The 27,534-nt window shown below is 42.3% G+C and overlaps 3 protein-coding genes across 3 annotated transcripts; 1 reads left to right on the top strand and 2 right to left on the bottom strand.

Moving 5' to 3' along the window:
• Window positions 1–548: 548 nt before the first annotated feature.
• frk (fyn-related Src family tyrosine kinase) lies at window positions 549–11,388 on the bottom strand. Its single transcript, XM_068576559.1, has 8 exons — window positions 10,891–11,388; window positions 9,128–9,249; window positions 6,982–7,145; window positions 6,700–6,868; window positions 5,487–5,645; window positions 3,674–3,855; window positions 2,464–2,629; window positions 549–2,248 (listed from the first exon to the last, which is right to left on the bottom strand). The coding sequence occupies exons 1-8, from the start codon at window positions 11,274–11,276 to the stop codon at window positions 2,040–2,042; spliced, it is 1,557 nt and encodes a 518-aa protein (XP_068432660.1). The 5' UTR covers window positions 11,277–11,388; the 3' UTR covers window positions 549–2,039.
• A 5,464-nt stretch (window positions 11,389–16,852) lies between these two features.
• Window positions 16,853–18,932, top strand: lyrm2 (LYR motif containing 2). Its single transcript, XM_068577366.1, has 3 exons — window positions 16,853–16,916; window positions 17,785–17,925; window positions 18,493–18,932. The coding sequence occupies exons 1-3, from the start codon at window positions 16,872–16,874 to the stop codon at window positions 18,571–18,573; spliced, it is 267 nt and encodes an 88-aa protein (XP_068433467.1). The 5' UTR covers window positions 16,853–16,871; the 3' UTR covers window positions 18,574–18,932.
• Window positions 18,933–20,203: 1,271 nt separating this feature from the next.
• On the bottom strand, window positions 20,204–27,112 carry ufl1 (UFM1-specific ligase 1). Its single transcript, XM_068577712.1, has 19 exons — window positions 26,927–27,112; window positions 26,608–26,753; window positions 26,422–26,450; window positions 26,181–26,278; window positions 25,819–25,933; window positions 25,583–25,713; window positions 24,934–24,992; window positions 24,695–24,841; window positions 24,430–24,605; window positions 24,168–24,347; window positions 23,534–23,660; window positions 22,995–23,117; window positions 22,631–22,751; window positions 22,374–22,540; window positions 21,805–21,935; window positions 21,508–21,588; window positions 21,345–21,430; window positions 21,049–21,229; window positions 20,204–20,502 (listed from the first exon to the last, which is right to left on the bottom strand). Exons 1-19 carry the CDS (start codon window positions 27,001–27,003, stop codon window positions 20,272–20,274), a joined length of 2,406 nt encoding a protein of 801 aa, XP_068433813.1. The 5' UTR covers window positions 27,004–27,112; the 3' UTR covers window positions 20,204–20,271.
• Between the last annotated feature and the right edge of the window lie 422 nt (window positions 27,113–27,534).

Here is a 27,534-nt window from a genome sequence, read left to right as displayed (position 1 = left end):
AAGAGTGACTTCTAATAAACCCATCTAAACTGGTTCACTTTATTTTGTCCTCTCAACCTCTGGCCCGCAGCCCACTGGTGGACGCTCAGAGCGCCACCTCGTGGGCCATGGAGGTAGATTCAAGTATATACAGATGTTTTTGGCAATTAAAAAAAGTTATATTAACCTGTTTACCTTTATTGTGTTTCTTTTACTCATTTAGGAAACCCTGAGAGGTAAGTGAGAAATAGGAACGTTTTCATCCTTTTTAGAAGATTTAGTGGTGCACCTCGCCCTCTTGTGGACAAAGGTTTTACTACAACACTTTTCCCCCACTGGCCAGCTCTTCTGTATGTTGTTAACTGGATTCAAAACATAAGCTTTACAATTGCACTTTTGCTCCAAATCAAAATCAATAGCCAAATATTGTAGTACATATAATTCATTTAATTATGCCACATATAAAGGATAATTATGATTAAAAACAAACAGTCATGGTTAAAATGTACAATTAACAAGATTTTGTTCATGACAATAAAATACATTATATACAATCAGAGCATGAGATAATCCACCAGGTTAACACTTAAGTGTGTGTCATGCATTCGATTAGGAGCACCGTCTCTCCTACAAATGATGGTCAGAATGAAGGTGGCCACAGATCTGAGCGCAGCGCTGCAGTGATTAACAAAAACCATTCAAAAGGAGGAATTAAGTGCAGTTTCACATTGTTCAGTCATTGAGCAATTATAATGCAGACATGTGGGCGTAGTGATGCAATGTAGCCACCAAGGGGAGAATAGACAGTTTTGGGCCCCGACCAAAACACATTTTTGGAATGAGAGGTGTGCACACAAAATGACCATGTGTGCCCTTGAAAGACTTTTGCACACTAATGAGCATTAAAAAAGCTTCATAAGTTAAAGGGGTGTCGAAGTTCACGGAACCCACACAGCAACGGTACAGGACGCAGCGAAGTGAGCCACTAGCTGCTGAACATAGCGGCTCATCTATAAGCTAAAGAGCGCAGACCTTTTTCTCAGGAGCTGGTGGAGACCAAAAACAAAGCTAACAGAGGGAATGTTGTGCGGCCAGCAATACGAGAAATAAATGTCACCGTGACTTTGTGTCCGCTGGAAGTTATTTGTTTGTACAAATTATTTTAGAACCTTTATTTTTGAACCATTTTTAAAAATGACTGGGTGAATATTTGTTTTTCTTCTGGGAAACTTGCAAGTGGCCAAAAATGAATAAATTAATTCAGATGTAGGTAGTTTAAATTACATTTTCTTCAATGTTAGTTATAGTCATTTGTGTGCACAACTTTAAAACAAGGACACCTGCGAGGCTCCATAAAAACCTGACTCTCGTAGCAGTTCATACAGTGGCACAACGAGGCTGAAGTGAAACTATTTGCTTTTGAATGGAAGGCGTGGACTTAACACAAGCTTAAAATAGTTTGCATTCCAGCACTTTGTTCATGAGAAGATAATCTCAATGTTCCTTTATTAAATGTGCTCTGGCTGCCGGGGCCAAAGGTGGAATCCTTCCTCTAAAAATCGCTTCTGGAATGTACGTCGCTATCCAAACAGATCGAAACTTACGAGCAAACATGACTCACGGCTCCTCTCGGGTACCTTCCAGTAAATGCTCGGCAGGTGGTCAGTGGAACGAATGTGCGCTGTGCCAACTGCAAGAAGAACCAGTCCGTCAAGATGCGCAGATCACAACTCTCTGTGTGCTTCTCAGAGTTAGAAAAAAGTGACAAACAAAGTGCGAGGAGTGCTGCTGCAGTGAAGGCTTCCTCTCTGGAGCCACACCATTCCTATTACACGCAGATCAAAACATTTTGGATCCTTCATTTTACCACAAACGGAGTGGAATTGTAAAAAAAATAAAAAATAAAAATTCACATTTCAATCTGTTACGTCATAAAAACACTGACGTGTGTTAATGTTTGGATTCAGGTGATTTTGATTAAGCTTCAGTGCAGAAAGAATGCGTTTAGTTTTTGTGTTTTTTGTCTCTTTCCTTCCACGTGTCCCAGCCCCGCCAGGGTGCTAGTAACGGTTGGCGTCGTCGTAGGAGGTCACATCCATGTCGAAGAAGTCCTCCAGCTTCCAATGCAGAGTCTCAAACGTGGGCCGGTCCTGTTCGTTCTCCTTCCAGCAGTCCATCATGATGTCATACATGATTTTGGGACAGTTGGGGGGGCTCGGCATCCTGTAGCCCTGAGAGAGCTTCTGGACGACCTGGTAGTTCGTCATGGCTAAGGCGGGGAGGGGGGAATCATAGACGGACATTATAGCTCATCTTACAGGAGTTACACATTGAAATGTTTGAGACAATTCAGCAGCTACTTAAAAACTACAGGGAAAAAACATTTAAATGCGCTTTGACATTTCAGAAAATTCTGGAAACGTCGCTTTTTGTCAATCTCTTTGTTCGGAGAATCCTTGGAGACAAAGTTGACGAAGGTCTCACCTTGATAAGGCATCTGTCCAAACGTCATGATCTCAAACAGCAGAATCCCAAAGGACCAAACATCTGATTTGATGCTGAACTTGTTGCCGTGGATGGCCTCTGGCGCGGTCCACTTCACTGGGAATTTAGTTCCTTCCTTGGCTTCATACACATTTTCATTTTCTTTCTGGAAACAAAACATACATAGGTATTATTATTATTATTATTTTTTTTACTGTCAGCAAGTCCGCTCAGTGTGGTGATCCGGCAGCAACCTCCAGGTGTGAAAGGTGAAGCCAATGCAGAGGAGCCGTCAGGCCTTCACAAGCTGGGGGATTTATTTTTACATGCAACCAATTTGCACGTTGTATTTAAAAATATTTTTCAAACTGTTGTTTTGGTCATAAATACGTCCACAAAGTACGCAAATATTACATAACAAATGTCTTCTTTTTTTAATCCCGACGGAGGTCCATTTCCAGGAGCTTTTACACTGAATAAAAAGGCAATATTTATGAAACGCTGAGGCTGAAACCAAGACGGACAACTTCATTACTCCTGTCAACCTTGATGTAGGAGTAACCATATGCACTCCTGCCGTTCTCATCTTTTCAACATGAAAACCTTAGACAATAATTTACCCCCGGTGAAGGCCTTTAAACCTGCATTATTTTTAATGGCCATCAAAAAAGAAAGTGGCGACAATGGCCAAAAATGCCAAACCAGTGGCTGACGTCAAACAACATCCACTTCTTGTACACAGTCCATGGCAAAGACCCTTCCTGTCGTAAACTTGGCATTTGTTATTTTGAAAGGGTGACATAATCGTTGTCAACATGTGACAATAGCCAATGTGAAACAAAAAGTTTGGCTTGGGTTATGGAGTGTGTGTGTGTGTATATATATATATATATATATATATATATATATATATATATATATATATATATATATATATATATATATATATATATATATATATATATATATATATATATATATATATATATATATATATATATATATAAATAAAAGACAATAAAAGAGGCAGTGTCTGTAATTAGTGGGGAATGCAGGCATAGTGGGCCAACCACTACCAAGAATCATTGTATGATACTTTGATTTACTTCAGTATTTCTTTAGTGTACATTTATATTTGATGTGCTTAAATAGAAGGACTGTGAAACTTGCTGCACGCATTACACAGCACCCCTTTGAATGTTAAACTCACCATGAAGACCCTGGCGAGGCCAAAGTCAGCCACTTTGCAGATGTTGTTCTCGCCCACCAGGACGTTCCTGGCTGCCAGGTCTCTGTGGATGTAGTTCTGCAACTCCAGGTAAGCCATGCCTGATGCCACCTGGGCAGCCATCTCAATCTGGTCTTTGATACCCAGCGTGGCGCCCTTGTCCTCTGTAATCAAGAAGAGAGGCACATAATCAGTCGCTGTCCTACCATGTTTAAAAAGGTATCATAGGTGGTGGAGAAAAAAAGAACTATGATAAAGAAAAGGAAAGTTGTTCCACCCATTAGCCGACCTGACACAGGTTGGCTTTCCTCTGCAAAATATAATACAACAAGATACGAAGCAAACAGGCAGATTTGAAAAAATGACCCAAACAAACAAATGAGGCACAAAAGCTACAAAGAGAACAAAACAGCTATAAAAGATGAAATGAAGAAAGGGCAAAACAACCACTACACAAAGCAAAATAAAATACAAAATGAACACAAAGAGAGACAGAACCACAACAAAAAGAGGCTACAAAACTATGAAGTATTGTCTCTGTGGTAGGGCCTTTTGTGTGTCCTTGCCAAGGGTCCATTGTCTCATAGCCCATTGTCTGGACTTATCGTCATTTTAACAACAGAAATCAAATCACTATTAGCTGCTAGCCGTTGCCATGTTGAGAGCCACATAGAGGCAATCAGAGATGTGCTGTGAATGTCAAATCTAGCGAGGGACTTAATAAAAGCATGACTGTAAAAAAAGGTGAGCTTTAGTATTTACTACGCTTATATAAAATAAATAGCAATGTAATGTATAGTAGATACCATCCAGATCAGGGGTTATATTTTCTTCGTGTGACTTTGAACACGTGCTAACCATGACATATCACAGTGGTAGCGTGTAGGTGAATTATGGCGAGTCACCACAGACTCTCAGTGCCGCAGACATCAGTTCCACATGAGCGCTCGTCCGAGTGACACGCACTCTTAATGGAAGTGACACTCCAGTACCTCACACTACTACACGTCATGTCTGTGTGAGGTGAGCACTACTCGTGTCTCAGCAAGTACGACTACAAAAAATAAAGCAAATCAAAAAGACTAATCTGTCTACGACAGCTGTTCCTGTAAAATTCAGGTCACCCAGCATTCGCAGACGCTCCCACTGCCCTCAGTTTAAGTTTATCCAGGAATTTACATAATTTCGCCAGTGTCCTGCTGCAACTAACGCTAATATAGATTATGGATAAATCTGCTGTTTAAAATACATTCATTAACAATGGTTGTCACCAATAAAAATGTCATACATAATACAGGTACAATGGCTTAAAGCCCAACATAACAGACGTACAACATATTTGATAAGCTATCCTGAATTGCAAAGATAAGCATCTAACCTTCACAGTGGAGAGAATGGAAACCAAAGAACAAGTTGATGTGTACCCAGCTCTAGATTAGCTCTAGATTACTTAAATTCTGAAGATTATTTAAAGATAAAAGAAAAGAGTGTAACATGAACTTATTGGAAAAGTGGGCAAGCCTGGCATTTAACGTGTACACAGGGTAACTGATTTATAGGCCACTGTGCTTTCTGACCAAGACTAAATCATTAATTAATTAATTAATGATGGAAAATATGTGCAGCTGGGATCAAAGTTTTGATTTATAAACTGTGTGATCTGAAACTGTTTTGTTGCAGGGGGATAAATCCCTGCCGCAGCCTGACGCTCGCACATTAGCGGTGTACTCCAACCCCGCCATGAAGGCGCAGCTGCTCGTGATCACGGAGGAAAGTTGATGACAGGCCGTCTTACTATTGAGGAACTCCAGCAGGCTGCCGTTGCTCATCAGCTCCGTGATGATGTAGATGGGCTCCTGCAGGGTGCACACGGCGTACAGCTGGATCAGCTTGGCATGCCGCAGCCGCTTCATCATCTGAGCCTCTCTCAGGAAGTCCTCCGGGTCCATCGTACCTGCGAGAGTTGTTCAGTGATGGCATATTAGGGGGGGGAGCTTTTTTGTTTTATTGCGACATCTGCAGTGAGGGGATGTAGTGTCTTTGACACACAGACAAATATATCCCCTTTTTTCTTTTTCCTCAAAAAAGAAACTGAGCCTGCTAACTCAGCCGGCACTTAGTTTTAACAATTAGCCCATAAGGAATACCACTGGCCACATGAATATGTTAAATGCCAATTCATACGGCCTGGGCCTCTTTCAGCGTTGACCGGTGGCGCAATGAGGCCAAGCTCTGCTCCGGGCCGGTCGAGGAGCTGCTGCTGCGGCGGGTGTAGAGCTCTCCACCTCACGCCGGATCGCCAACAGCCGGTCATTCAGTTCTGTGGACAGACGTGCTGTTCACTGCCAGAGGCCCCGCTGGAGTCTGAGCCCGAAGGACTTTCTGTTGAACTAGTTTAGTTTCATCTCATTTGGCCGGAATTTGACCAGCGAGAACATTGGCTATTTCTATATAGTTACCCTGAGTGCGTTTTATTGGTGCCACCTGTTCAGATTAGAGTGAAACCAAATATTTTTATGAGAAGCTCAGTCAGCTCAAAGCTTAGCAGGGCGTCCAGCAGTGACCAGCCCGCCGTGGACAGACCCAGATCCTGCAGTCGAAGCTCCAGCGGGAGGTGGTGAGCGCTGCGCCCAGCAGTAGCTGCTGCTCCTCCACCACCGTCAAGGAGGTTCCCACTGGAAGCTAACACTGGCGCCACAATACCTGAGGCCCAGGCCGTATTGCAGGGCCCGCTATACGAATATGATGAACTTTATTGTCCCGCTCAGGGAAATTTGTCTTGGACTTTGCGGTGCGTCACGAATGCCTTGAGTTACAATGACAACAAACAATGCTATGTTGGAAAGAGAGGCCTTGGAGAACCAGGTCCTGCACTAATTTTACTGCGGCGAGGTCTGGTACTCTACCAGACCATACTGAACTAATGATCGAAGCAGCTTGTGCTTGTACTCGTTCCTACAAAGTGCGATCTAACGCGTTAAGGTGATATAAAGGAAACAATAGCGTACCAGCTTTAAGGGTCTTCACTGCGACTGCGGTGGTGTCGTTCCACAGGCCCTCGAACACCTCTCCGAACTGACCGGCTCCGAGCTTCCTCAGGAGCTTGATGGATTTGCGGTCAATCTCCCATTGGTCCACCGTGTTGTAGGACAGGCCGTGGGTCTGTGGCGCCTCCATCTACACAGACGAGAGGAGGGAGGAGGAGTTTCTTAGAGGGAGAGACTTTATGCTGTAGAGAAACTAAAATAAATAATGGAAGACGGACAATCGACTGGGGTGCGTTGTCGGACCTTTTTGCACGGTTCACCGAGTCGCACACAGAGGCCATCAGCATTCTTGGAGTAATGTGCCACCAACTCCTCCAGCATCTGAAAGGATTTGGTCCTCGACACGTAGTAGTGACCATTCTCCAGTTTTTTCAGCTTGTAATGCTTCACCTTCCCGTTGTCCAGCACTGAAGGACAAGTCAACATCTTGCTTACACAACCAGCACAACACACTCCAAACGAGCATCACGGACAAAAAGTTTCCATTTCCGTTCATTTCTAAAATAACGCACACAAAGAAGAAAAAAAAAAGCAAATATTTGGTTCTCTCAATTCTATTTAATTTAAAAATCTGTAAAATCAGGGAGAATATGTTTCTCTCTCTCACACACACACTATCACAGACACACACAAAGAAATTAACCTCGGGTTAGGGGCTCATCAATGGGCTTTAATGAACGAACGAACATGGAAGGAATGTGGCCTCAATGGAAAGACCTAACATGGCCGACGGGAAAAGACAGATTAGAGGCACAGGGAGATAAAAGTGATCACACTGCTTTATGGGAGCACAGAACCACATTTATTTAACTTGATGACCTTGGAGCCATTAATCATTTGAGTTAATTGAGGATAAGAAGTGAGTCACTGAACAATGCCGGAGCTGTTTGGAAATGTGTGTCCACTACAGAATGCTATCTGACCACCGAGCATGACTTCATCTGGGAAAGTAATATCGATCGAGTGGAATAACACACTAGTGCAATTCAAACTTGTCGGCAGTCCGGCTGCTTAAGATACGGAATAAAATCATCGCTGCGTCAAACAGGTGGTTAGGTCATAACCATCATGATACAATGAACACAACGGTCTGTTTTTATATATACTTTTATTCATATTGGCATATTTGTGATATTGAGCAATACAAATTAAACTGAATTGAATTAAACACCTGGAGAGCATTAAGAGCATTTTGTAGCTTGTCAATTTACTTTGATAAAAAAAAAAAAAAAAAAATGTGAGTCTCATGTTCTTTGTAACTCGCGTGCTAAAAGTAGGGCTGTGATTTGGAAAGAATCTCATGAAGAGTTATAATTAAATATATTGTGATACTGTAAGAAATTTTCTTCTTTCAATTTCCCTTGTTAGCATAGAATCTGAGTCAAAGAAAAAAACAGTGGCATTTTAATTTACATTTCTCAGTCCTCATTACCACTGCAGATATTAATCATTTTAAAAAGGTTATTATAGTATAACAACAATAGTATTCTTATTCCTTAAATATCCAAATAAGACAAAACATATGTTTGTATCACTGACAATGGAGATAATATTATCTTCCAAAACTGAACCCATTTACTGGTTTCAAGGCTCCACAGTGACTTTGTTCATCCTTGTCCCCAAAAATTATTTCCTTATCCATCCCAAAGTCAGTGTGAACCGTCAAAAAGAAGCTCTAAATGACATCCTTTACATCCTCTATGGTGGGAATTTACATACAAACGCGTGCAAATGATTAATAATACATAGAATTAATAATACATTGTTAACTGTTTTACTGTTTCCTTAATGTCTTATTTTTCTAGTCTTTTTTATATCTTGGTCTTGCATTGAAAACAAGTACGAAGCGCAGAATCCGGCGTCAAATTCCATGTATATGAAAATGTACATGGCCATTTTAGCTGATTCTGATTCTTGTATTTTTAATCCAATATTTGTTTTGATGAGACAATAAATCTTGAAATAATTGATTTATTATGCAGTACAAACTGCTTCGAGCCAGTGTTGAAGTCGAATAGGTCATAATTCCCTCTAACATTTTTCCCCAGATTGCTTTGAAAACGTGCAATTTATTTATTCTGGTTGCTCGCCAAAAACAACCTTTCACAAGATGTCATTTGAACACATCATGATGGATGAATGAATCAATATTGACTCACTCTTCTAGCTGAAAGCGTGGATGTCTTGTTTACTTGGTAGAAACTAAAAATACATTTGTTTTCAAATTTAACCGTAGGTTACTAAATGTTGCTGCTGAAATGAACACACATGCGTTTTCCTTACGACCAAATTCAACTTTTTGAAAGAACCTGCTGCATCGGTTTAGCTTTCTAAAAGTACACGGCCCCCCTACAGAGGCCCAAGTCTGTTGAAGCGTTTCTTAGCTTACCCGAAAGGGACCGCTCCCCTTGCTGACTTTCACAGTTTCGGATGAGGAAGGCGCCGTCGTTGTTCCCTGCAGCCAACAGCATCTTCTCCGCATCCTGCCTCTTCGTGTCCGGAAAATACCATCTAAAAATGAGAATTGAAGCACAGCAGTTCAAACGGAAGGACTCTCTGAATTTAAATAATGATTTTGTCAACCCGTCTGGGGGGCGCAAAGAGTAATGGGTAATTTGGATGGATTGCAAATTGGCGAATCAATTCTGTTGTTCTCATACAAAAAAAAAAAAAACACAAATTAAAAAGAATTGTCCTTTTGTCAATTTACCTGAAAGACCCACCAACCAGTATCGTGTGTGCGTGACCACATGCATACTTTAATGTGAACTCAGATGTCACATAAACCAAATGTGTATCAATCCACTGCTAAAGAAAACAGTGCCCACCAAATGTAATATTTCCTTTCTGTTTAAGCAGCAGCCGTTTAAAAAGAGACAGTCAGTGCCCAGCTGTTTTAAGAGGTGCTTTAGCAACTTAAAACAGCTTCTATACACAAGAGCTGTTGACTTATATCCTCAGTGGGAACAAATGGGTTTGGCGCTGAGAAAGTCTGACCAATTATGGTTGGTTTGGCCTTTTCACAAAATCTGTTAATAAATAAGATGTAGAATGAGACAATAACCTTGTCCCCAAAGACATATTTTAGTCTGTATATCCTTTAATCCTAAATGATTTCCTGACTACAAATGAACTAATTACAGACACCAGCCAGATGGCCCTGAATAAACTGAGAATAGCTACAGATGCCGATGATATTAAACCGGAAGTTTAGTCCACAAGCCCAGAATCTTCAAACTGATGATTTAACATGATTGTGTGTATGAATTATCATACCAACTGTTCGGTCTCAAGTTCTGTGGTTTCGTAAGAATTGTGACACAAATGATCTCTGAACCAAACGGGAAAAACCAGTGTGCAGCTGAGAGAAAACGGGTTCCGCCGAGACTGCGTCACAATTACCAGTTGGCCTCGTTGGTTTTTGTGATGTCCTAGTTATTACAACAGAGGCAGTCTTTGAACCCTGAAATGAGTCAGCTGTTGTTTGTGTGTTTGGTTTTGTGTCAAAGTCAATGAGATTTTTGGTTACAAATGGAAAAATCCTATTCACTTTTTTTTTCCAACAAGGGACTAGCTGATGCTCACCTCAAACTCTGCCACAGTCTATTGCGTAGGTTTAAGTGCTTGTTTAATTTGGGAGAATAATAAAAAATCATGCTGAAAATTATATTTAGTTGTCATAAAACATGTGAATGATTTATTTTCACAACCTGCTGTTCTACAACAGTCCGAGTGTACATTTTGAATACATTGTTGGTGTGCTAAAGAATCTTGTGTACATATTTTTCCAGACTCATCGCCTCCCAATGCCAGTATGTATTTTGTAGATTGCTTTAAATTATACTTGTTTTTCCCCATCAGTCTTCCAAGTGCGTTTATGAGTTTAAACCCTCCGTGGAAATGATTAACCTGTAAGCATACACTTCCTGCTCAGTTTAACCCAAGACGTCCTTCAGCACTGGGGCCCGAACTATGCAAACACACATGTTACAGCGTTTTAAACCTTTTGGGAAATACAGAAGACATTTAAATAAAATCACATAAACCTTAAATGCTTCTTATGTGGAATTGTTTTGTGAAACTGTAAATTACGACGCCAAAGAATGCCACACACACACAAATACGACAATAAAAGCTTGATGAGCCACTTACGGTTCCGCGTCAATGCTCTCCACGAGTGCCACATAATTGGCCGGGATGTACCCCTGCTTGGACGCCGAGACCCCGGTGACGGCTTTCGCAAACCACCAGTCGCCGTGACTTTTATCGAGCGCCTCCAAAGTGTCCCCTGCGTTGAAGCTCAGGTCCTCCTCCGTGCGCGCGGAGTAGTCGTACTGCGCGAGGTAATAGTCACCGGCTTTCTTCACCGGCTGCTTTAAATTGGTTGCTGGAAGGAAGTCTGGCTCCGCGCTTTTCTGTTCAGCATGTTTATTCACGATCACCGTGTCGTCCGGGGTCGCTCTTGCAGCCGGGGTTGGTTTCTTAAAACACGCTAAAAAGCTCTCCCAGCACGAAGAAAACCGCTTCTTCATCTCCATGATTGCGGCCGTCAATCACTGCGAGCCATTCCGTGTTCGGGACTGAGCGGAAACGTTTTGGGGGAATCCCTTCTTCTCCTTCTCTTCGCTCGCGCTCCACATCACGCGGAAACAAAAATCAAACAAAAGTGATGAGCAATTTTATGATCCCAGCGGGATCAGGCAGTTTGACCTCGGCACTCACCCAGCGAACGCGCACACGCGCACGAACAGTGCCACTTCACCTGTGAAGTGTTCCTGGTCGGGGCTGGGAGTTCATGTGGCGTCAATTACCTGCACCTGCTTAGGAATGGGGAGCGGCTCGACTTGCTGAGGGACGTCTGATGCCCCCCGGGCGGCCATTTTAGGAGTGTAGCGCCCCCTAGGAGCGGGAAAAAATGCGTCATGATGTATTTATTTATTTTATAACTGGAACTCCCATTCTTCTAGGAAATAAATCGAATGAAACATAAATAAACATGGTGGACATGCTGGACATTTATGTGGTACTCTGCAAAAGTTGTTGTATGTCAAAATGTTGCAAGTTATTCATTATCAGGTAACAAATCAAAGCAGAGATAGGGGAGTTACTTTGAAAGTAGCTTTGCAAGTTTCTAACTGCATCCCCGCTGGAAGAAGGAGAACTCCAGCAATGTTTTGCTGCACCTTATAGGCCGAACTGAAGCTACTCAGAGAAGGTAGTTCAAACTGCTTTGTGCAAGAAAAAGAGTAAATTGATAAAGTATGTGTGATAAAAAATACCAACAACAAAATGTAATCGAGTAAGATAGAAGTAGCATGCAGGGGAAAAAAACGACAATAAAATGTAGTTTATTTCTGACTTCCTGGTCATACATAAACCAAAATAAAGTAGAAATATGCCCCACAAAAAAGGATGTATAACTCCTATCTGAATGTCCTGAATAGTGTGTAGAGCAGTCTTTGTCCGTATGAACCTGTAAAAAAAGTGCATGTTTTCCCTCAGTTTGGAGCCTCCGTCCTTAAGAGGACCAGATCCCAAAGTTTCCCCTAAAGCTAGGTTCATGGTTCTGCCTCAAGTCGACGCCGTACCTACGCCGTCGGAGTGACGCCGTCGTTGAGCATTCGAAGTTCTGCGTCGAGGGACCGCGTCGCTCTGCAATTCCCCGCTATGCCGCCAGGGAGGTGGTGCTGTGTGGTTTCAGGGGTTGTAGCCGAATCGTCGCCTGGTAAATGGTTGAGTGTGAGAGGCAGTGATGGCTTGAACTGATATAAATATGAATGGAAAAGCACTTTGCTTGAACATATCACGTGAACATGACAACATCAAAACAATATTGTGAAGGTCATTTCAAAATAATCTACTTATTCGTTTTTATCCAAATATCATCAATAACAAAATGAAATAAAAGTTAATAAATATCCTCTGATTGAATGTTTTTATGTCCCATCTTCACTCCATCTTCATGAGTACATGTAATTCGCCAGGCCGAACACACATGTGCTGTTTACCTTTTTTTTAACGCATGCTTCACTGGTAACATCACTGTTTAATGCCACATTGCTATGAATGTGGCATTAAATGACAAACTCCCTTAGGCAAAGGTTGCATCTAATGCTGACTTATAGATAGGGTTCATAAAGGACTCAAAATGTCTGCCAGAGAACCCTCAAACATTTTGTGATTTGACAGTGGGACAGCCTTAAACAAAGTCTGTGAGGATGAAGTTTGGGATTTGGAGCCCCCCCTTTAAAACTAAACTTTGTTAAACCAGAATGGAGCAACCCAGTGTGACAGTAAGATAACTTTTATCTGATATTGTTTTATACGCCAATCACACGGTTCAGCTGCTGGCAATAAACTGGGTTTATCTTTATTTTGTCAAATGGTAATATCATGAGTACTGCTCAGCAGCTTGGCAATGGCTGGTGCACCTGAGCTCACCATTACACCATCTTACACCCATTGTGTCTCAACAAAAACAGAAACAAAAGGAACAGCTGCAATGTGAATTTGGCTGCAGTATATATAACACAGTGTGTAAGGTGACGCCAGAGAGGAGACTGAATGGAGGTTAAACAGGCTGAGACTCTCTCATACACAGACTTAATAAATTGGTTGTGCTCGTTTGAGATGCTGCTTCAATAATCATCTCTTTGGGTCTTCTCTGCGTTCAAGAGGAGATTAGTATCCTGGCTGATTATTATCCTGACACCAGGTCACAAGTTCCTCTCTCTTCTTTACGCCGTCTCAGTCCCACCAGTGATCATTCCAATCATTGTATTATCATTCGCAAACTTGATGATGCTGATATTTTCCTGGGAGGCCACACAGTTGTATGTGTAGAGGGTGTACAGCAGGGGTCTCGGTACACAGCCCTGAGGGTCCCTGTGGTCACAGTTCTTATGTTCGATGTGAAGTTGCCAACTCTGACTGATTGGGGTCTGCCTGAGAGGAAGTTCAGCACCTTGCTGCAGAGAGCAGGTGTCAGACCAAGAGTAAGGAGTTTTTTAGAGAGTTTGTGTGGGATGACCATGTTGAATACTGAGGTGAAGTTATTGGCGAGTAGTCTCGCATAAGTGTCCTGCTCCTGTAAGTGCGTGAGGGTTGTGTGAATAACGGTGTTGACTGCATCCTCAGTGAACCGGTTTTGGTGATACACAAACTGCGGCGGGTCTACAACATCAGGGCTGGTCTGATAATACTTTTGTCGTCTTACCTTAGACAAATATTTTATGTTTCGGCTTCACTTGAGTCAACTCATTACTACTCATTACGCTGATGGAGGATACAGCCTTTTCAGTGAAATCTTATTATCCTCACTCTGCAATTACAGTTCACCTGACCAAGTTACCTCTGTCTGTGATTAACTGTGCATTAAGACTACGTAAGATATGTACATATACTGTATATAAAATCTGTTTCAATAACAGTCAACTGGTTTCAATAACTTTCCAGTCAGAAGAAAGAGTGAAGCTACTTAACTGGTTTTAAGGAAAGGTGAATTGATGAGAAACTATTTGCAGTCCATAAGTCGACCTGCACACTGACGTTCACCGATATCTCCCTCCAGGAATCCACCGCCATATGCGTGTCCTCATACTCCGTCAGACGGGTTATATAAATGCTCATATTTGCAGACCTCTTTAGCCAAATGTTTTTCAACGGGATCCATTGTTGGTGTTTCTTTTCAACTTTGAGGATGCGTTTGATGGCCACCTACAAGAGAGAATCAGCAGTACTTTTGGTTTGAGCGCGGAGCGATCTGTGATGTGAGAATACAAACGTAACACGTCTCTGTCGCTTGCGGCTGCTCTGCACCGGCCTTCTTCTACTCTGATTCTCTGACACCTCCACTGACACCTTGGGGGCATCAGTAACTCCAACACCAGTGATGGCGTTGGAGTCATACTTTCAGCGCAGGCCTTTCTCTTGGTGCCGTGGGCCCTCCGGCCCTCCGGCCCTCCACTGGCACCTCAATGAGTTGTGTCGACGTTGTTTCTGCCAACCCTCTGCTTCTTTTTGGGGACCTCCCATTCTGTGCAGTACTTACCTTTGGTCTGCTTGGTTTCAGTGTGTCCTCCGGCACCCTCTGCCTTTTTCTGGGTGATTTTGAGCAATTTATGCCAGCCGGTCCTTTGTTCTCTGTCACCCTACAGTCTGTCCCCACGCAGTTGTTGGGTTTGATGGTGCAGCCAATGTGCTCGACAAATAAATGTATTTAAATACAGTTCAATATTTAGCTTTGTACTCCGCTACGTTTATTTGACAGCTTTAGCTATGAGTGACTTTGCACATTACAATTGAAGATTTTAAGTACTCAGCTGTGATATTAAAATTCTGCTTTAATATCAATGTTGCATAAATAACATCACAGTTATGTAATATGTAGAATAGCAACTTATATATAAGTTGCTATATATATATATATATATATATATATATATATATATATATATATATATATATATATATATATATATATATATATATATATATATATATATATATCACTTATAAGTGATTGGGCCCAACAACTACTTGTATTTTTGACACCAGCTCTATTTGGCTGATAATACTTTTGTACTTTTACAGTATTGATACTTTTACTTGAGTTTCAACACATAACTAACTCTGCAACTACAGTTCAGCTGATCAAGTTTCCTCTGTCTGTAATTAACTGTGAATAATAGTCAACTGGTTTCAAAACCTTTCCAGTCAGAAGAAAGAGCGAGGAAACTTAACTAGTTTTAAGAAAAACACAGTAAACTACACGCAAAGTGACTTGATGAGAAACTGTTTGCACTGCAGTGCATGAAGAGCATCTGTCAAACAAGAGTTCACTCTCACCTGAATCGTTCTCCGAGTCCAAAGAATGAAGAGTCTTTAATGTCTTCTCATCCATCTGGTTTTTGTAAAGTTCCTCATCAGAAATATTTGTGAAATTATGTTACAGAAAAGATCCAAAACTTGTGTTTCTCTCTGCAAAAATGTTGAGAATGAGAGTGAATGCAGGGAAACCCTGGTTATCAAAGGCACAACAAGAACTTCAGAAACCACCATGGGTTCCCTTCTGTAACATCACGAATATGAACATATGCATAGAGGCTGAAATAATCATAATAATAAAACAAACCTATTAAACATAAAGATGTCAAAGTCAAAAAGCTGTAAAGGTGAATTACAGAATGTGTTTGGTTTTTACTGAAGACAACAAGTTGACTTCAGTCATTGTAAAACCTCCAAAACACTTAAGTTATACTGACCACTTGAAACAAAGATATGACTTCAATAAGTTGTTTATTGATGTAGCCCTGTATACAAATAATCATTTAGACGTCACAATGTAAATAGTTTTCAAAAATTAAGCTTAAAGTGGATACATAAAGAAAAAAGAGTGATAATCTTTACAAATTAAAGGTTAGAGTTTATACAAATCAGCATAATATGTGAGTCTGAACCACCTGTTTTTTCTTCGCGCAGCCAAGCCGCTGCACTGCCAAAACTCATTTAGTCAAAGTTCAAGTCAGGCTTTTTATATCTAGCTGTTAGGCCGAAGCATACAAATGACATTGTCATTCTGGGCGGTGCAACAGAGTCAGCTGCTGAACCAACAGTCCCCAAACCATATCAACAACACATGCTGAGCCAGACCACACTAAATACAACATTTCTGCTGTAGGGCGAAGTATAACAGAGGGATGCACTGAATGTAAAGTTCCAAAGAATGCAGAACATGTGCTCATGTGCTGCCAGAAACCAAGAGAAAAAAATATAAAACGGGCTCAAAATACATGTTTTATTTACATAAGGCAAAAAGGAAATGTGACCTTGTGGGTTTTCGTGGTTCAGTTTGAGATTGGATACACAGCAAGCAGTGGTCATTTGAAGGAGATGGAACCATGTCAAAGAATATATATAGTTTTCATACTAGTTTGTTTGTTTCTTTTTTGTAATATGTTTGAATATTAATTATTTTACCACGTCTATAAAGCAATCGGGGGCGGCAAGCTCTCACACTACATACTCCGGTACAATAGATGGCGGTATGCACCTCCACAGGCCACCGTTAAAACCGGCCATTGAACCAAAAGAAGCAAAGCAATCACAACATCCGGCTTGTGACGTCGTGCAAGATGGCAGTCTCAAGGTTGCCGACTGCAGCGCTCTCTCTAAAACAGGTAAAATACACACAAGAACAACAACGGAAGCAGCAGTGCACTTGATGTCGCTCAGAGCCGGACTGCTGGTCCCCCTTTGGGCCACTGCGCAGCCGCAATGCGACCTCTCTGCTGTTCCCCTCGCGGAGTTAGCGTGTTGGCGAACGCTACGTTAGCTAACGCTACGTTAGCCGAGAAGCATCGCTCGCTACACTCTTTTTGTTCCTTCTTTAATCGTTTATTAAATGCGAGGAAGATTTTTGTTCATGTTTTGCAACTAGTGTATGTGCACGGCGACCTCAGTCTGTGAAACTAATTGATAGTTGTACTTTTAATGCGGTCACCGGTGATGTTTTAGTGGCAGAACCAAGAAGCTACCACCACGGAGGGATAGCAAACAATGTTTCTACTACTGAGTTAAAACGTGCTCATAAGGAGACATTTGCATGCCGCATTTTTTTTTTTTAAGTTTGTGAATGTGTATATGATTATCAGGGGATGGCGTTAATTTCAACTTGTCCAAGAGTCTGTGTTATGACAAGACGATATGATGTTGTGATTATTCCCAAGTCAGCCTTTCCCCATTAAGCCCTGCTTTACAAAACCATTTATTGCTATGCATGTTTTCACATACAAAGATTTTGTACCATGAGTGTATTTAAATATGAGGTATCAGGACTTCTTTACCTCAGCCCCCAGTTGATAACTGTTGACGGTTGGGTAAGGCTGCAGTCTGGTGGCGATGGGGCTAGTGGAAGTGGTCATTTTACAGCTGGCAAATGTCATTATTGCATTCATATGCAGGCTTTATTTGAGCCTGTTTTTGTTGGTTAATTAGTAAAGACAATGTGTTTTTAACTGACCTGCTAAACTATTGGTTCTTTGACAGTTTTTACAGAGACAAAAAGTTTTGGGAATTTACAGAAATATGATGAGGACCATACGGAAGGTACCAGACGAGGCAGACAGGAAGTACCTCAGTGACTGGGCAAGAGACGAGTTCAAGAGGAATAAGAGTGCCACAGACAAGGTAAAGAGATATACGCCTGAAAACAAACATCACATCACTACTCACGGACACTGCAGGTGTAAATGTTATACAGTGCTCTTTTATCATAAAAGGTTGTGCTTGATACTTAAGATATTACTCTATAAACTGCATCTAAAAACTCAGACACCTTTCCACAATAGTTGATTAATTGATAGATTTTTTTTTTAAATTAGAGAAAGACCTGCAGTGTTGACTATCTCTTTCAAACACACCCACACCAAATTTACTTTAAAATGTAATAACTGCTTGCTTCCTCTGCATAGAGGCAGCAGTAACATAAAATGTTGAATTTAACTGCACAACACCTGCAGCATTGTGTTGAATATTGTTGCAACAGGTTATAATTTGGTCCAAGTTAATGAATTACTTAAAGTCTTAGTCTTTCCAAAGAAACCATCTGAACTCAAGGTCTTCTTACTTGGATTTTCTGTTGCTTTAAACCACATGACAACTTTGTCAATGGAACACGTGTAGAGACGTAGTACTTCCCAGCATCCCCTGCTTTCTCCATTACTAGAGTTTTTTTCCTCTCATTTTTCCTTTCAGGATGCCATCCGTATGATGATCACACAAGCTAACAACCATTTAGAGGAGCTGCAGAGTTCTTTGGCTTTGGCCGGCAGTTAAATTCCTGGGACCTGCTGTGGACTATGATCTGGATCCGTACTCTGGACTCTGTACATGTGGACTAGGAGACCCCTGATCAGGGCGGTGTCATTGTCAGTGACTGATACGGAATGAATTGACACTGGCTGGACATCTTTTTGATGGAACTGACCCAAAGCATCATCCTGTGCTGCTGAACCATCATAAGGGAAACTCATTCATCTATTTGCCAGACTTTTGTTTGTGCTGTGTGTGTGTGTATATATTTTGTTAATATAAAGTAGAAGAAGCTGGTTGTAAACTCATGTCGATCCAGTGAGAACTGTTTTTTCAGAATAAAAAATTCTGAAAAAATTGTATATATATATAAAATTATTATTAAAGAGGAACTAATGAACATAACATCAGAATGATCTTTCTTTTTTTATACAAAATGTTTTAGTATTATACAAGGTGCATTATTCATATGCACAGAATCACCATTTATGATCACTGCATCAAACTCTTTTAATAAAATTGACAATGCAACACCCTTCTTTAGACACCCTAACCCTAAATAGAGGATTGAATAAAGTGTCACAATGCAATTACAGGGCTTTATAAACCTTGTTAAATATTGTCAATGATAACTTATAATACGGTTATAAAAAGTATGGTTGACATAATGCATTCATAAGTTCAATGAGAACATTACTTATAACATATGCATGTATAAATACACATAGGGATTAGTCTAAATTCCTCAAATGGAATCATGTCTTAAAAATAAGTCATAGCATGACTATGCATTTTGTTTGTCAAGTGGCAGCACTGTATGTGGTGTATGAAAGGCCTACCATTACACACTTTGAGGACCTGTGAGGAGTATTTGCTGGCTCTATAGTGTAGTGACGACAAAAGGAAAACTTCAAGGATTATTTAAGCCATGTCAAGTATTTATTTTTTTTAAAAATCTCTTTTCTTGGTCAGGATGTTGTAATTGTGTGACGTCTCCTCCCCGCGTGGTCACGACGACTGAAGTCCAACTCCAAATGACCGTTAACGAAGGGAAGATGTTAGCCAGCTTTCAGCGCTGAAACACATCATTGTCCATGATCTAAAAACATTGAAAGCGTTTTGAAGCCTTCCAAATGTTTATAATGCATTATAGACATGAGCTTCATTTGGTTTTACTAGAATATTTTCAAATGAAATATAGAAATGTACATGCTGGATTGAGCGCAAATGGATTGAACAACGGGTTGAACGGGATGTGATGGTCGCTGTGTTTTCGGGATGGCGGATTAAAGTATAAAAAAAAAAAGAGGCGCTTGCTGACTTTGCTATTAAATTGACTTTGCTGCAACCAAAAGACAAACAAACAGGCCACCTGTGCAAAAACAATTGTAAATTGGCAGAGCTAAAGCCAAAAACTCGGTCTGTACCAGTGGTTCTCGCACAAGGTCCAATGACTGCACCACTGCTTCCAATAAATAACTCAAGCACATGAGTTAGAGGAGAGCTTTAATGAAAGCATTAAAAATCAGAACCTCATTGAGGATTTTCATGTCAATTGGCTTTACAGGGTGTGACATCCCAAGCAGGAATTTCCTTTTAACAATTCAATGTGGAGTCCACATAGGATAAATCACACACACACACACACACAACATTATTATTATTAAGATTCCTCCTCAATCCAGTTCCTAGCATCCTTCTTCTCTAAAACGTAGAAAAGGTTCAGTCCTCCGTGACGGATGCCTTCTGCTGGGACAGCATCAGATCCTTGAGTTGCGGCGTCAGGGCCATGAGCTGCGTGCGGACGTCACGGGCCTCCTCGTCCTGCTCCTCGGGCTTCTCGTCCTTTGCCTCCTCCCCTTCCTGCTGCTGCTGCTGCTTCCTGCTCTGACTCTGGCTCACCAGCTGCTTCACCACCAGGCTCTGGTAGGCCGACAGCAGCTGCTGCTGCTCCTGCAAGAAGCACACAGGAAAAAAACATTTTAGCATTTTTAACCCCGCCAAAAAAACTGCTTTACTGCGCTCGACACTGCAGCAGATGGCGACAACAGACAGCTGCAGAGTCTTAGAAAAACAACGGCCAACGTTTGCTGAAGCATTTAGCCCAAACTGAATGCATAAACATGGCCGTTATGAGGGAGCTAAAGCAGATGACGTAATGGGTTTCATGTTTTTGTTTCTTTAGGTGGAGAAAATTCTGCCACCAAAAGTATGTTGCTACTGTTACTGCCATTAGTATCGGACGCCTGGAGTGACTTTCATCTTGTCAGCTACACACTACATGAGGTGAATGCCTTTACCGCCCCTGTACAGGGTCACTTGGAGGCAACTTGAGAAAAAGTAAATTGTGATTTTGGTTTAAGCTCTTGATTCTAAAATAGATCTGGCAACCAGAGCTGCAAAATTTTGTTAATATTCCCCTCACTGTTAACACCCTTTGCATAGAGTGGACCTGTCTCAAGTGCACGTGCGTCACGCGTTTTGTCCGCCGAGACGTACCGTGGATATTCGTCCTGTGAGGGTGCCGATGATCTGGGGCACGCAGCGTCCGGGTGCGTGCAGCATGCAGTGGGTGCTGGCCTGGAACAGCAGCACACTGGTCAGGTGGAGGACCAGGGCCGGATCCTCCGCCTCCTTCAGCTGCTCGGCAAGAGCCTGGCGGTGCAGGAAGAGCGCCTGCCTGGACGACACACAGGGCACCACATACGTCAAAACACTCCACACACAACAAAATGGAAGCATTTATACACCAATCAAACACTCAAAATAAAAAAAGGCAAAAGCGTCGTCCTTACCGCTCTCGTTTCTTGTCTCCCTTCTTCAGCATGAACCCACAAACCTCTGCACACGTCTCTATGTTGGTGAGAAAGTCTTCGACAGTCTATGAAGGACAAAAAGTGAACAGCTTCCCATCACTGCGTTTGAGCCAACGGAGGAAGCGACAGGAAACATACTCACTTTGCCATTCAGGCTGTTGTGCAGCTTCATGAGGGGTCCTTTGGTCTCCTCGGACAGTTTGCCCAAAATCTTTACCCGGACCTGAGGCAAAACACATCAGAGGGGTTCAAGATTATGTCTGAGCTCCAATAAGTCCCACAGTGCATTTCAGCAATGACACACACAGTCCTAATTAGCTCCGACTTGATATGATGTGATCTCGGCTCTTTGCCCCCCCCCCAACCCGGCTGAATACTGTTACTTAAAAGCTACGGAGAGGAGATGCAGAAAAACAGAGCAGGAACTTTCCCCACCCACCTCGTTGGTGATAGTAACAGGATTCTCCACGGACATCATCAGGTCGGCGGCCAGGAAATTGATCAAGATGTTGGTGACGTCGGTGCACAAGGTCTTCAGGATGTGCTTGGCAATGTTGATCTGGGTTTCATCTGCACGAGGAAAGACATCCCCGTGAAGTCAACATCATGAATCCTCCCCATCTTTTTTTTTCATTGCAGTGCGACATGTGGGATTGGCACTTTTATTTACTCCTTAAATCATAATTCAAATTTGTATAGCGCTTTTCTAGGTACTTAAAGACGCTTCCCGTATAATGAAACGTAATACTTCTATCAAAGGTGATAACGTCTTGTGCTGCCAAAATCAGATGCTTCAAATTACTGCTTTGTGCAAACTTGATGACGCATCTTCAAGAAGCGAACTCAGAAGGATGACAATAACTCCAGCGGTTCAGAGCACTGAAGAATTGGAGTGTGGGTGACTAACAACCAGATTTAAGAAACACTGGGAAAGACTGCGTCACATTCACTCCAGTGAATCTTTTTGGGGAATTTTGACTCGAGCGACGGGACGAGAGCAGCACTTACCAGAGAAGAACTTGTTCCCCTTCTCGAAGAGCCGGATGTTGTTGTACAGGCTGGTGATCTCCTCCTGCAGATCCTTCATGCTCTGCTTCTTGTTGGCCCTCGACGGAGCGCTGGTGGAGGACATGAACACTGTCCGCAGCACCTCCTGGTAGGTTTTGGCCAGAGGCCTGGAGAAATGCTCGCGGTGAGATGACTGACTTATAGTGTCGGCAGAAGAAAAAGCTAACTTTCGACGTGGGAGCCATGTATTATATTACCTTACTAAATGCTCTGCCAGCTCAAACAGGATTTCTTCGGGGCAGTCGCTCACTCTCTCCTCTAAAACTGCGACGATTTCCTCCTGGGCCATAAAGGGGGCTGCAGACGGTTTATTGCGATCTTCGCGGAAGGTAAAACAAAAGCTAATTAGTCTCACAGGGATACAGCAGTTACCTTTGTCTTCCATGAAAAAAAAAATAATAAAAAAAGGGAGCTTAACAACCCTGGAGAGAGATTTCTAGCCAACCAGCCATTACGCTCTTGTTACAGTAAAAATGCCTCGCTGAACAGGCCTAATGTGCACACAGAGACGTTACGTCCCTGTAAAGATTAAAAGCGAGCTTTGTAGGGACGGAACGGTACTTTGCTGTGACGGTCCGGTTTCCTCGTCGCTGTCTTCGTCTTTCCTCCCTTTCTTCTTGGTTTTGCGGATGCGGAACTCCCTGGCGTTGCCTCCGCCACCTGATTTCACGCTGCCACTGCCCTCTGGGAGAGAAACAGTTCAACCGGGTGAGTGTATTTCGGTTTTGGCAACAAAAAAAACTAAACATTTGAAGACATCGCCTCGGCTCTTGCATCGTTTGCTTTTTGATGACATTCTATAAAACAAAATTATTATTATAATATTCAGTGATTAAAATAACCCTTTCTTTCAGTGCTGGTGTGTTAGTGTGTCTGACTGCTACATGACAATCAAACATCTTGGAACTGTCTTAAGGGTCCGTGATAGGCCACGAGGAGGTGCGAGCACATCAAAGAATGCTGGAAATAAAAAGAATCCAAATTTCTAACAATCGGATGTGTGTCAGAATGTGTCTAGGAAAAGGCTGATTGTAGTGAAACCATTGAAGTCTGCACTGGATTTCACATTGTGCTCAGTGTGTTAAGTGGGGTGGACCAACCTGTGGTCTTCTTCTTGCGCTCTGCGTCTCTCTTTTCCTTTTTAGAAGTGGTTGAACTCTCAGTCAGCATGGACGCTTGCTTCATGTCATCTTCAGTGATCAAAAACACCGGATTGTTCTTCACTTCCTAGGGGGAAAACATGGACACTATTTCAGAGTGTTTTTTAAACTAGAGTGTCCTATATACCGTGTGTGTGTGTGTGTGTGTGTATATATATATATATATATATATATATATATATATATATATATATATATATATATATATCACCTCCTGCTGGGGAACGAGGGAGCATTTTGCCCACTGGCAACTTTAATAACTTTTGGTCTCATACACAACTCTCTCGCTCTCTCTCCCTCTCTCTCTCTCCCTCGTAACTGACTGGGAACCAGCAGGCGAGTCCTCCAGCTCAGACATTCCATTTGCGCTCCCCATAGAGTGACTGATCGCACTAGCTTGTCTCGATAACCTCAACACCTGTCGATAACAGCCGACGGCTAAAACTTTCTGGGCAGAATCAGCACTTCTGCATTACCAGTTAAATATTTTTCTTTTTTTTTCACGGCAAAAAAGAAACGGACTATGACGGAGATGAGGACATCGTATAGAGATGTGTGACCACGGCGGCTCTACCTTCTGAGCCTTCAGCTGCATGGCGTCGTCGAACAAAGAGAGGCAGTTGCTGATGAACTTCTCGCTGACGACGACCGTTTCTCCCAGCACTCTGGCAGAAGACTGCACGTTGGTGTTCCTCATCGCCTGGTTGATCAACATCCCGATGTCCTCCATTGACAGGCAGCTGGGCAAAATCGGCTGAGAGAGCGAGAGCAGGAATGAACAACGGAAGCAACTAATATTTTGACTAGAAAAACAGCGACTCGGGTAAAGGCGGCACCTGTATGTCCGTCCATGTGGCGGAGTTGACGGCTTCCTCTACGGAGGCCTCCACCTGGTCCACCAGAGCCTGGCCCACACAGGCTGCTCTGAGGAACAGCAGCTTGTTGGACTTGAAGCGCTTCCTGATGTAGCTGGTGGGGTCGGGGATGCCCAGTCTGACCAACGCATCAAACTCTGTAGAAGACGGACATCAGCAGTGTCATTAAGAACCTGCACAACAACTTGACTTCAATAATGCTACATATAATCTTAAAAAGCAATACCCAGATATCCGTTTTGCTGGAGGAACGAGTCCACCCAGGAGTTCTGCGTTTTGGCGTAAATGTCGGGGATGTACATAGCTTTGTCCTGCCGACCCCCAACCACGCTTCCTTTCAGGCGTCCGGTGTTCACGAGCTCCTCCAGGACAGCTGGCGACGAAAAAAACCCAAACCGCAATGTCAAAAAAACAAGCTGCATCACACCCAGTCTGATAAATAACAAAATCAACGGCTCTCCTTACAGTACAGGAGATGTTCCTGGAATCCAAACGCTCCAATCATGCTGCTAACGGGCGTCGGCCTACAGGGTGAAGGACAACAGGAGGGCATTTAGTGAAACGTTTAAAACTATTAAAATGAAATTAAAAAGAAGCCTCACGCAAGAACATCTTCATAATCTCATCCTAGATTATCGGTTTGTCAACTCTGCTCCAAGTCAGATTAACTAAACTTACTTAACTGTGCTTGTTGTAAACCGCTCAGTTGAGTCGTTGCACGTTTGTGAGATGGCGTGATGACAGAATTAAAAAAACGGAGATGATCCCGGCTGAATTGAAGTGAATGGGGTTGGCGTTTAACAATAGCAAAAGTATACAAAGTTTACAAACTCACACACAACTCATGCAGTTTAATCCCAGTCTCTCTCCTCCAGTTGTATGCTCACTACTTCCCAAACACTGGGTTTTCACCAAAAAACTGACTATTTAAAAACACACCTATGCAGGCACGGTATAATACCTTGATGCCATTTACCTCAATCAATTAGTCAGTCTGCGGTGAGTATTTTTTTAGGTTGAAATAATCCTTTAAATCTCAGATTGCCTCCAAACCTTACTGTACGCGTCGTTCTTGCATGAGACCCAATGTGTGAACTGTCTTGACAAAGTTGACCTTGTAATGGCGCTGAACAGCCCTCGTATCCTGGCTTTGTGACGAGCAACAAAAGCCGGAGTGAATATCACCCCCCTGTTGTACTGGTCCATTTCTCCTTGGATGAGCTTTCCAAGACGCTTAGACACCTCCTGAGATACATAAGAAAAAAACATGCATTCATTTGAGTCTGCAAGCGGACGAGGTTATGAATCAATAGACTGAATAACCGCGTTCCTAAATTTCTCTGCACTCACCTCGGATAAGAAGTCTCCCGGGAGGTCGTAGGTCTTGCACAGTTCTGCGATGCTGATCAAACCGGCCTCCTGCAGCTTGTCATTCACATCCTCGGCCAACCGATTCAGGTACGTGCTGCAGAAAAGACGAGACAACCAACACACTTACCATCTGAGGTCAATTTGTGATTTTGGGCTGGACAAAATAAATTTAACTTAGAAAGTGTGACAATACTTTCTCAGCATTTGCGTCTTAATTTGCTTGATGTCTTGTATTCCCACGTGTCATCATATCGGATGCTTTGACTTTATGGACAGATAGACTGACTCACATTACCTCTGGTTTTGGCACTAGTGGGATTATAGAGTCACTCAATACTCACTCGTCAATAAGTTGTCCCAGCACAAGTTGCATCCCTTTATCCGATTTGGCAATGTCACTTGCTCGATTTTCAACATGGACCCAATCCACATTTAAAATCTAAAAAGGAAGGAGTCAGACACGATTCTGTCACAGACTGCTTTTTTTAAGCACACTAACAATGTGTTTCCAACAGTTAAGTTACGTCATTCATACACACGCGTACACGCACACACAGACAGACAGAACTTGCTAATACACACCTGCTGTAGGTCCACGATGTTGATTCGCCCTGTGAAATACAACACCATGATGTGTTTACTGTCATAAAGCACAGATGTCAATTGACAATGATTCAGATCTCCTTAAATTAAGTATGACAACAGACAGACCCGGAAGTGATTTATTCCCACATATCATATGAATGCTAATTTGGCAGCGGAACCAACCTCCGTGGACGTACAGCTCATCTCGGATCTCCCTGCTGATTTGCCCCGGAGTGATGTACTCCTTCCCGTCCAGCGTGTGCACCACATCCAGCTTCTTGTCTTGGACCAGCTTTGTAATAATCTCGATGCAGTTCCTCTCTGACAGCCTGAACAAAAGTTAACGTTACTAAGATGACAACAGAGCCGTTTCCTACCATATTTGTTAGATACTTGCTAAAGACGGTAGGTAAAACAACTAAAAGAATACGATAATTCACATCTGGCTGAAAAGTTGAATGCTAGCTGGCGTTAGCTTCCCGGCTAACAGCTGTTAGCTTACCTTTGCACTGTGTCAGCAAACTGCGCTCTCTGAAAGTCCGCGGCAAGCCTTCGTATTTCTTCCCACTCCGCCGCCATTATTACAAATTTTAAGTGTTTGCAAAAAAGACCTGTCGGCGCTTTAACGGTCTGCTATCAAAGAGCAAGGTCCGGCTAAACCAGCGAGCGTGACAGCTCTCCTCCTTAGCCACACGTCAACGTTTTGGTGACGTAGAAGCTACCGAGAGCCTGAAGGACCAAATTTCCCGAAGAGCGCTGAACCGAAGATGTCCTCTCGTGGTGGCTCCACTAGGATGCCGTTGAAATGATGTGGGCCTGAAGGAGCAGCCCAGTTGTTTCTGATTTCACCTGTGATTTACTTTGGGGACAAATGCATTGAGGTGTTTCTTTTTTTTTACATCAGCATTTTAGCAACACAGTCTACATACATTGAATCTCAATTTAGAGGCAACAGGAACTTGAAGCAGAGGGAACCAATCAATAAATACGGAGAGAATAAGAGTAATACATGAAGTGGACATTTTATATTATGATATATTATTGAACATGTTCAACACACACAGAAATTCCTACATAACCACCCAAAGGATTCTTTTAAATATCTGTATC

Source organism: Clinocottus analis, unplaced genomic scaffold (assembly GCF_023055335.1).
Source record: "Clinocottus analis isolate CAN_PGR_092001 unplaced genomic scaffold, fCliAna1.0.p SCAF_15, whole genome shotgun sequence".
NCBI lineage: Eukaryota > Metazoa > Chordata > Actinopteri > Perciformes > Cottidae > Clinocottus > Clinocottus analis.
This window is presented reverse-complemented; position numbering and strand designations above follow the sequence as displayed.

Bases quoted from the DNA above. Each gene is read 5' to 3' on its own strand.
- frk (XM_068576559.1), bottom strand. From the start codon at position 11,276: ATGGAGATGAAGAAGCGGTTTTCTTCGTGCTGGGAGAGCTTTTTAGCG. The intron at 7,146-9,127 runs GTAAGCTAAGAA...CTTGTCCTTCAG, and splicing joins AGGGGAGCGGTCCCTTTCGG to TGCTGGACAACGGGAAGGTG. The intron at 5,646-6,699 runs GTACGCTATTGT...CAACTCTCGCAG, and splicing joins AGTGAAGACCCTTAAAGCTG to GTACGATGGACCCGGAGGAC.
- lyrm2 (XM_068577366.1), top strand. From the start codon at position 16,872: ATGGCAGTCTCAAGGTTGCCGACTGCAGCGCTCTCTCTAAAACAG. The intron at 16,917-17,784 runs GTAAAATACACA...GTTCTTTGACAG, and splicing joins CAGCGCTCTCTCTAAAACAG to TTTTTACAGAGACAAAAAGT. The intron at 17,926-18,492 runs GTAAAGAGATAT...TTTTCCTTTCAG, and splicing joins ATAAGAGTGCCACAGACAAG to GATGCCATCCGTATGATGAT.
- ufl1 (XM_068577712.1), bottom strand. From the start codon at position 27,003: ATGGCGGCGGAGTGGGAAGAAATACGAAGGCTTGCCGCGGACTTTCAG. The intron at 26,451-26,607 runs GTTGGTTCCGCT...TGTATTTCACAG, and splicing joins TGAGCTGTACGTCCACGGAG to GGCGAATCAACATCGTGGAC. The intron at 21,936-22,373 runs GTAAGTGCTGCT...TTCCTCGTGCAG, and splicing joins GGGGAACAAGTTCTTCTCTG to ATGAAACCCAGATCAACATT.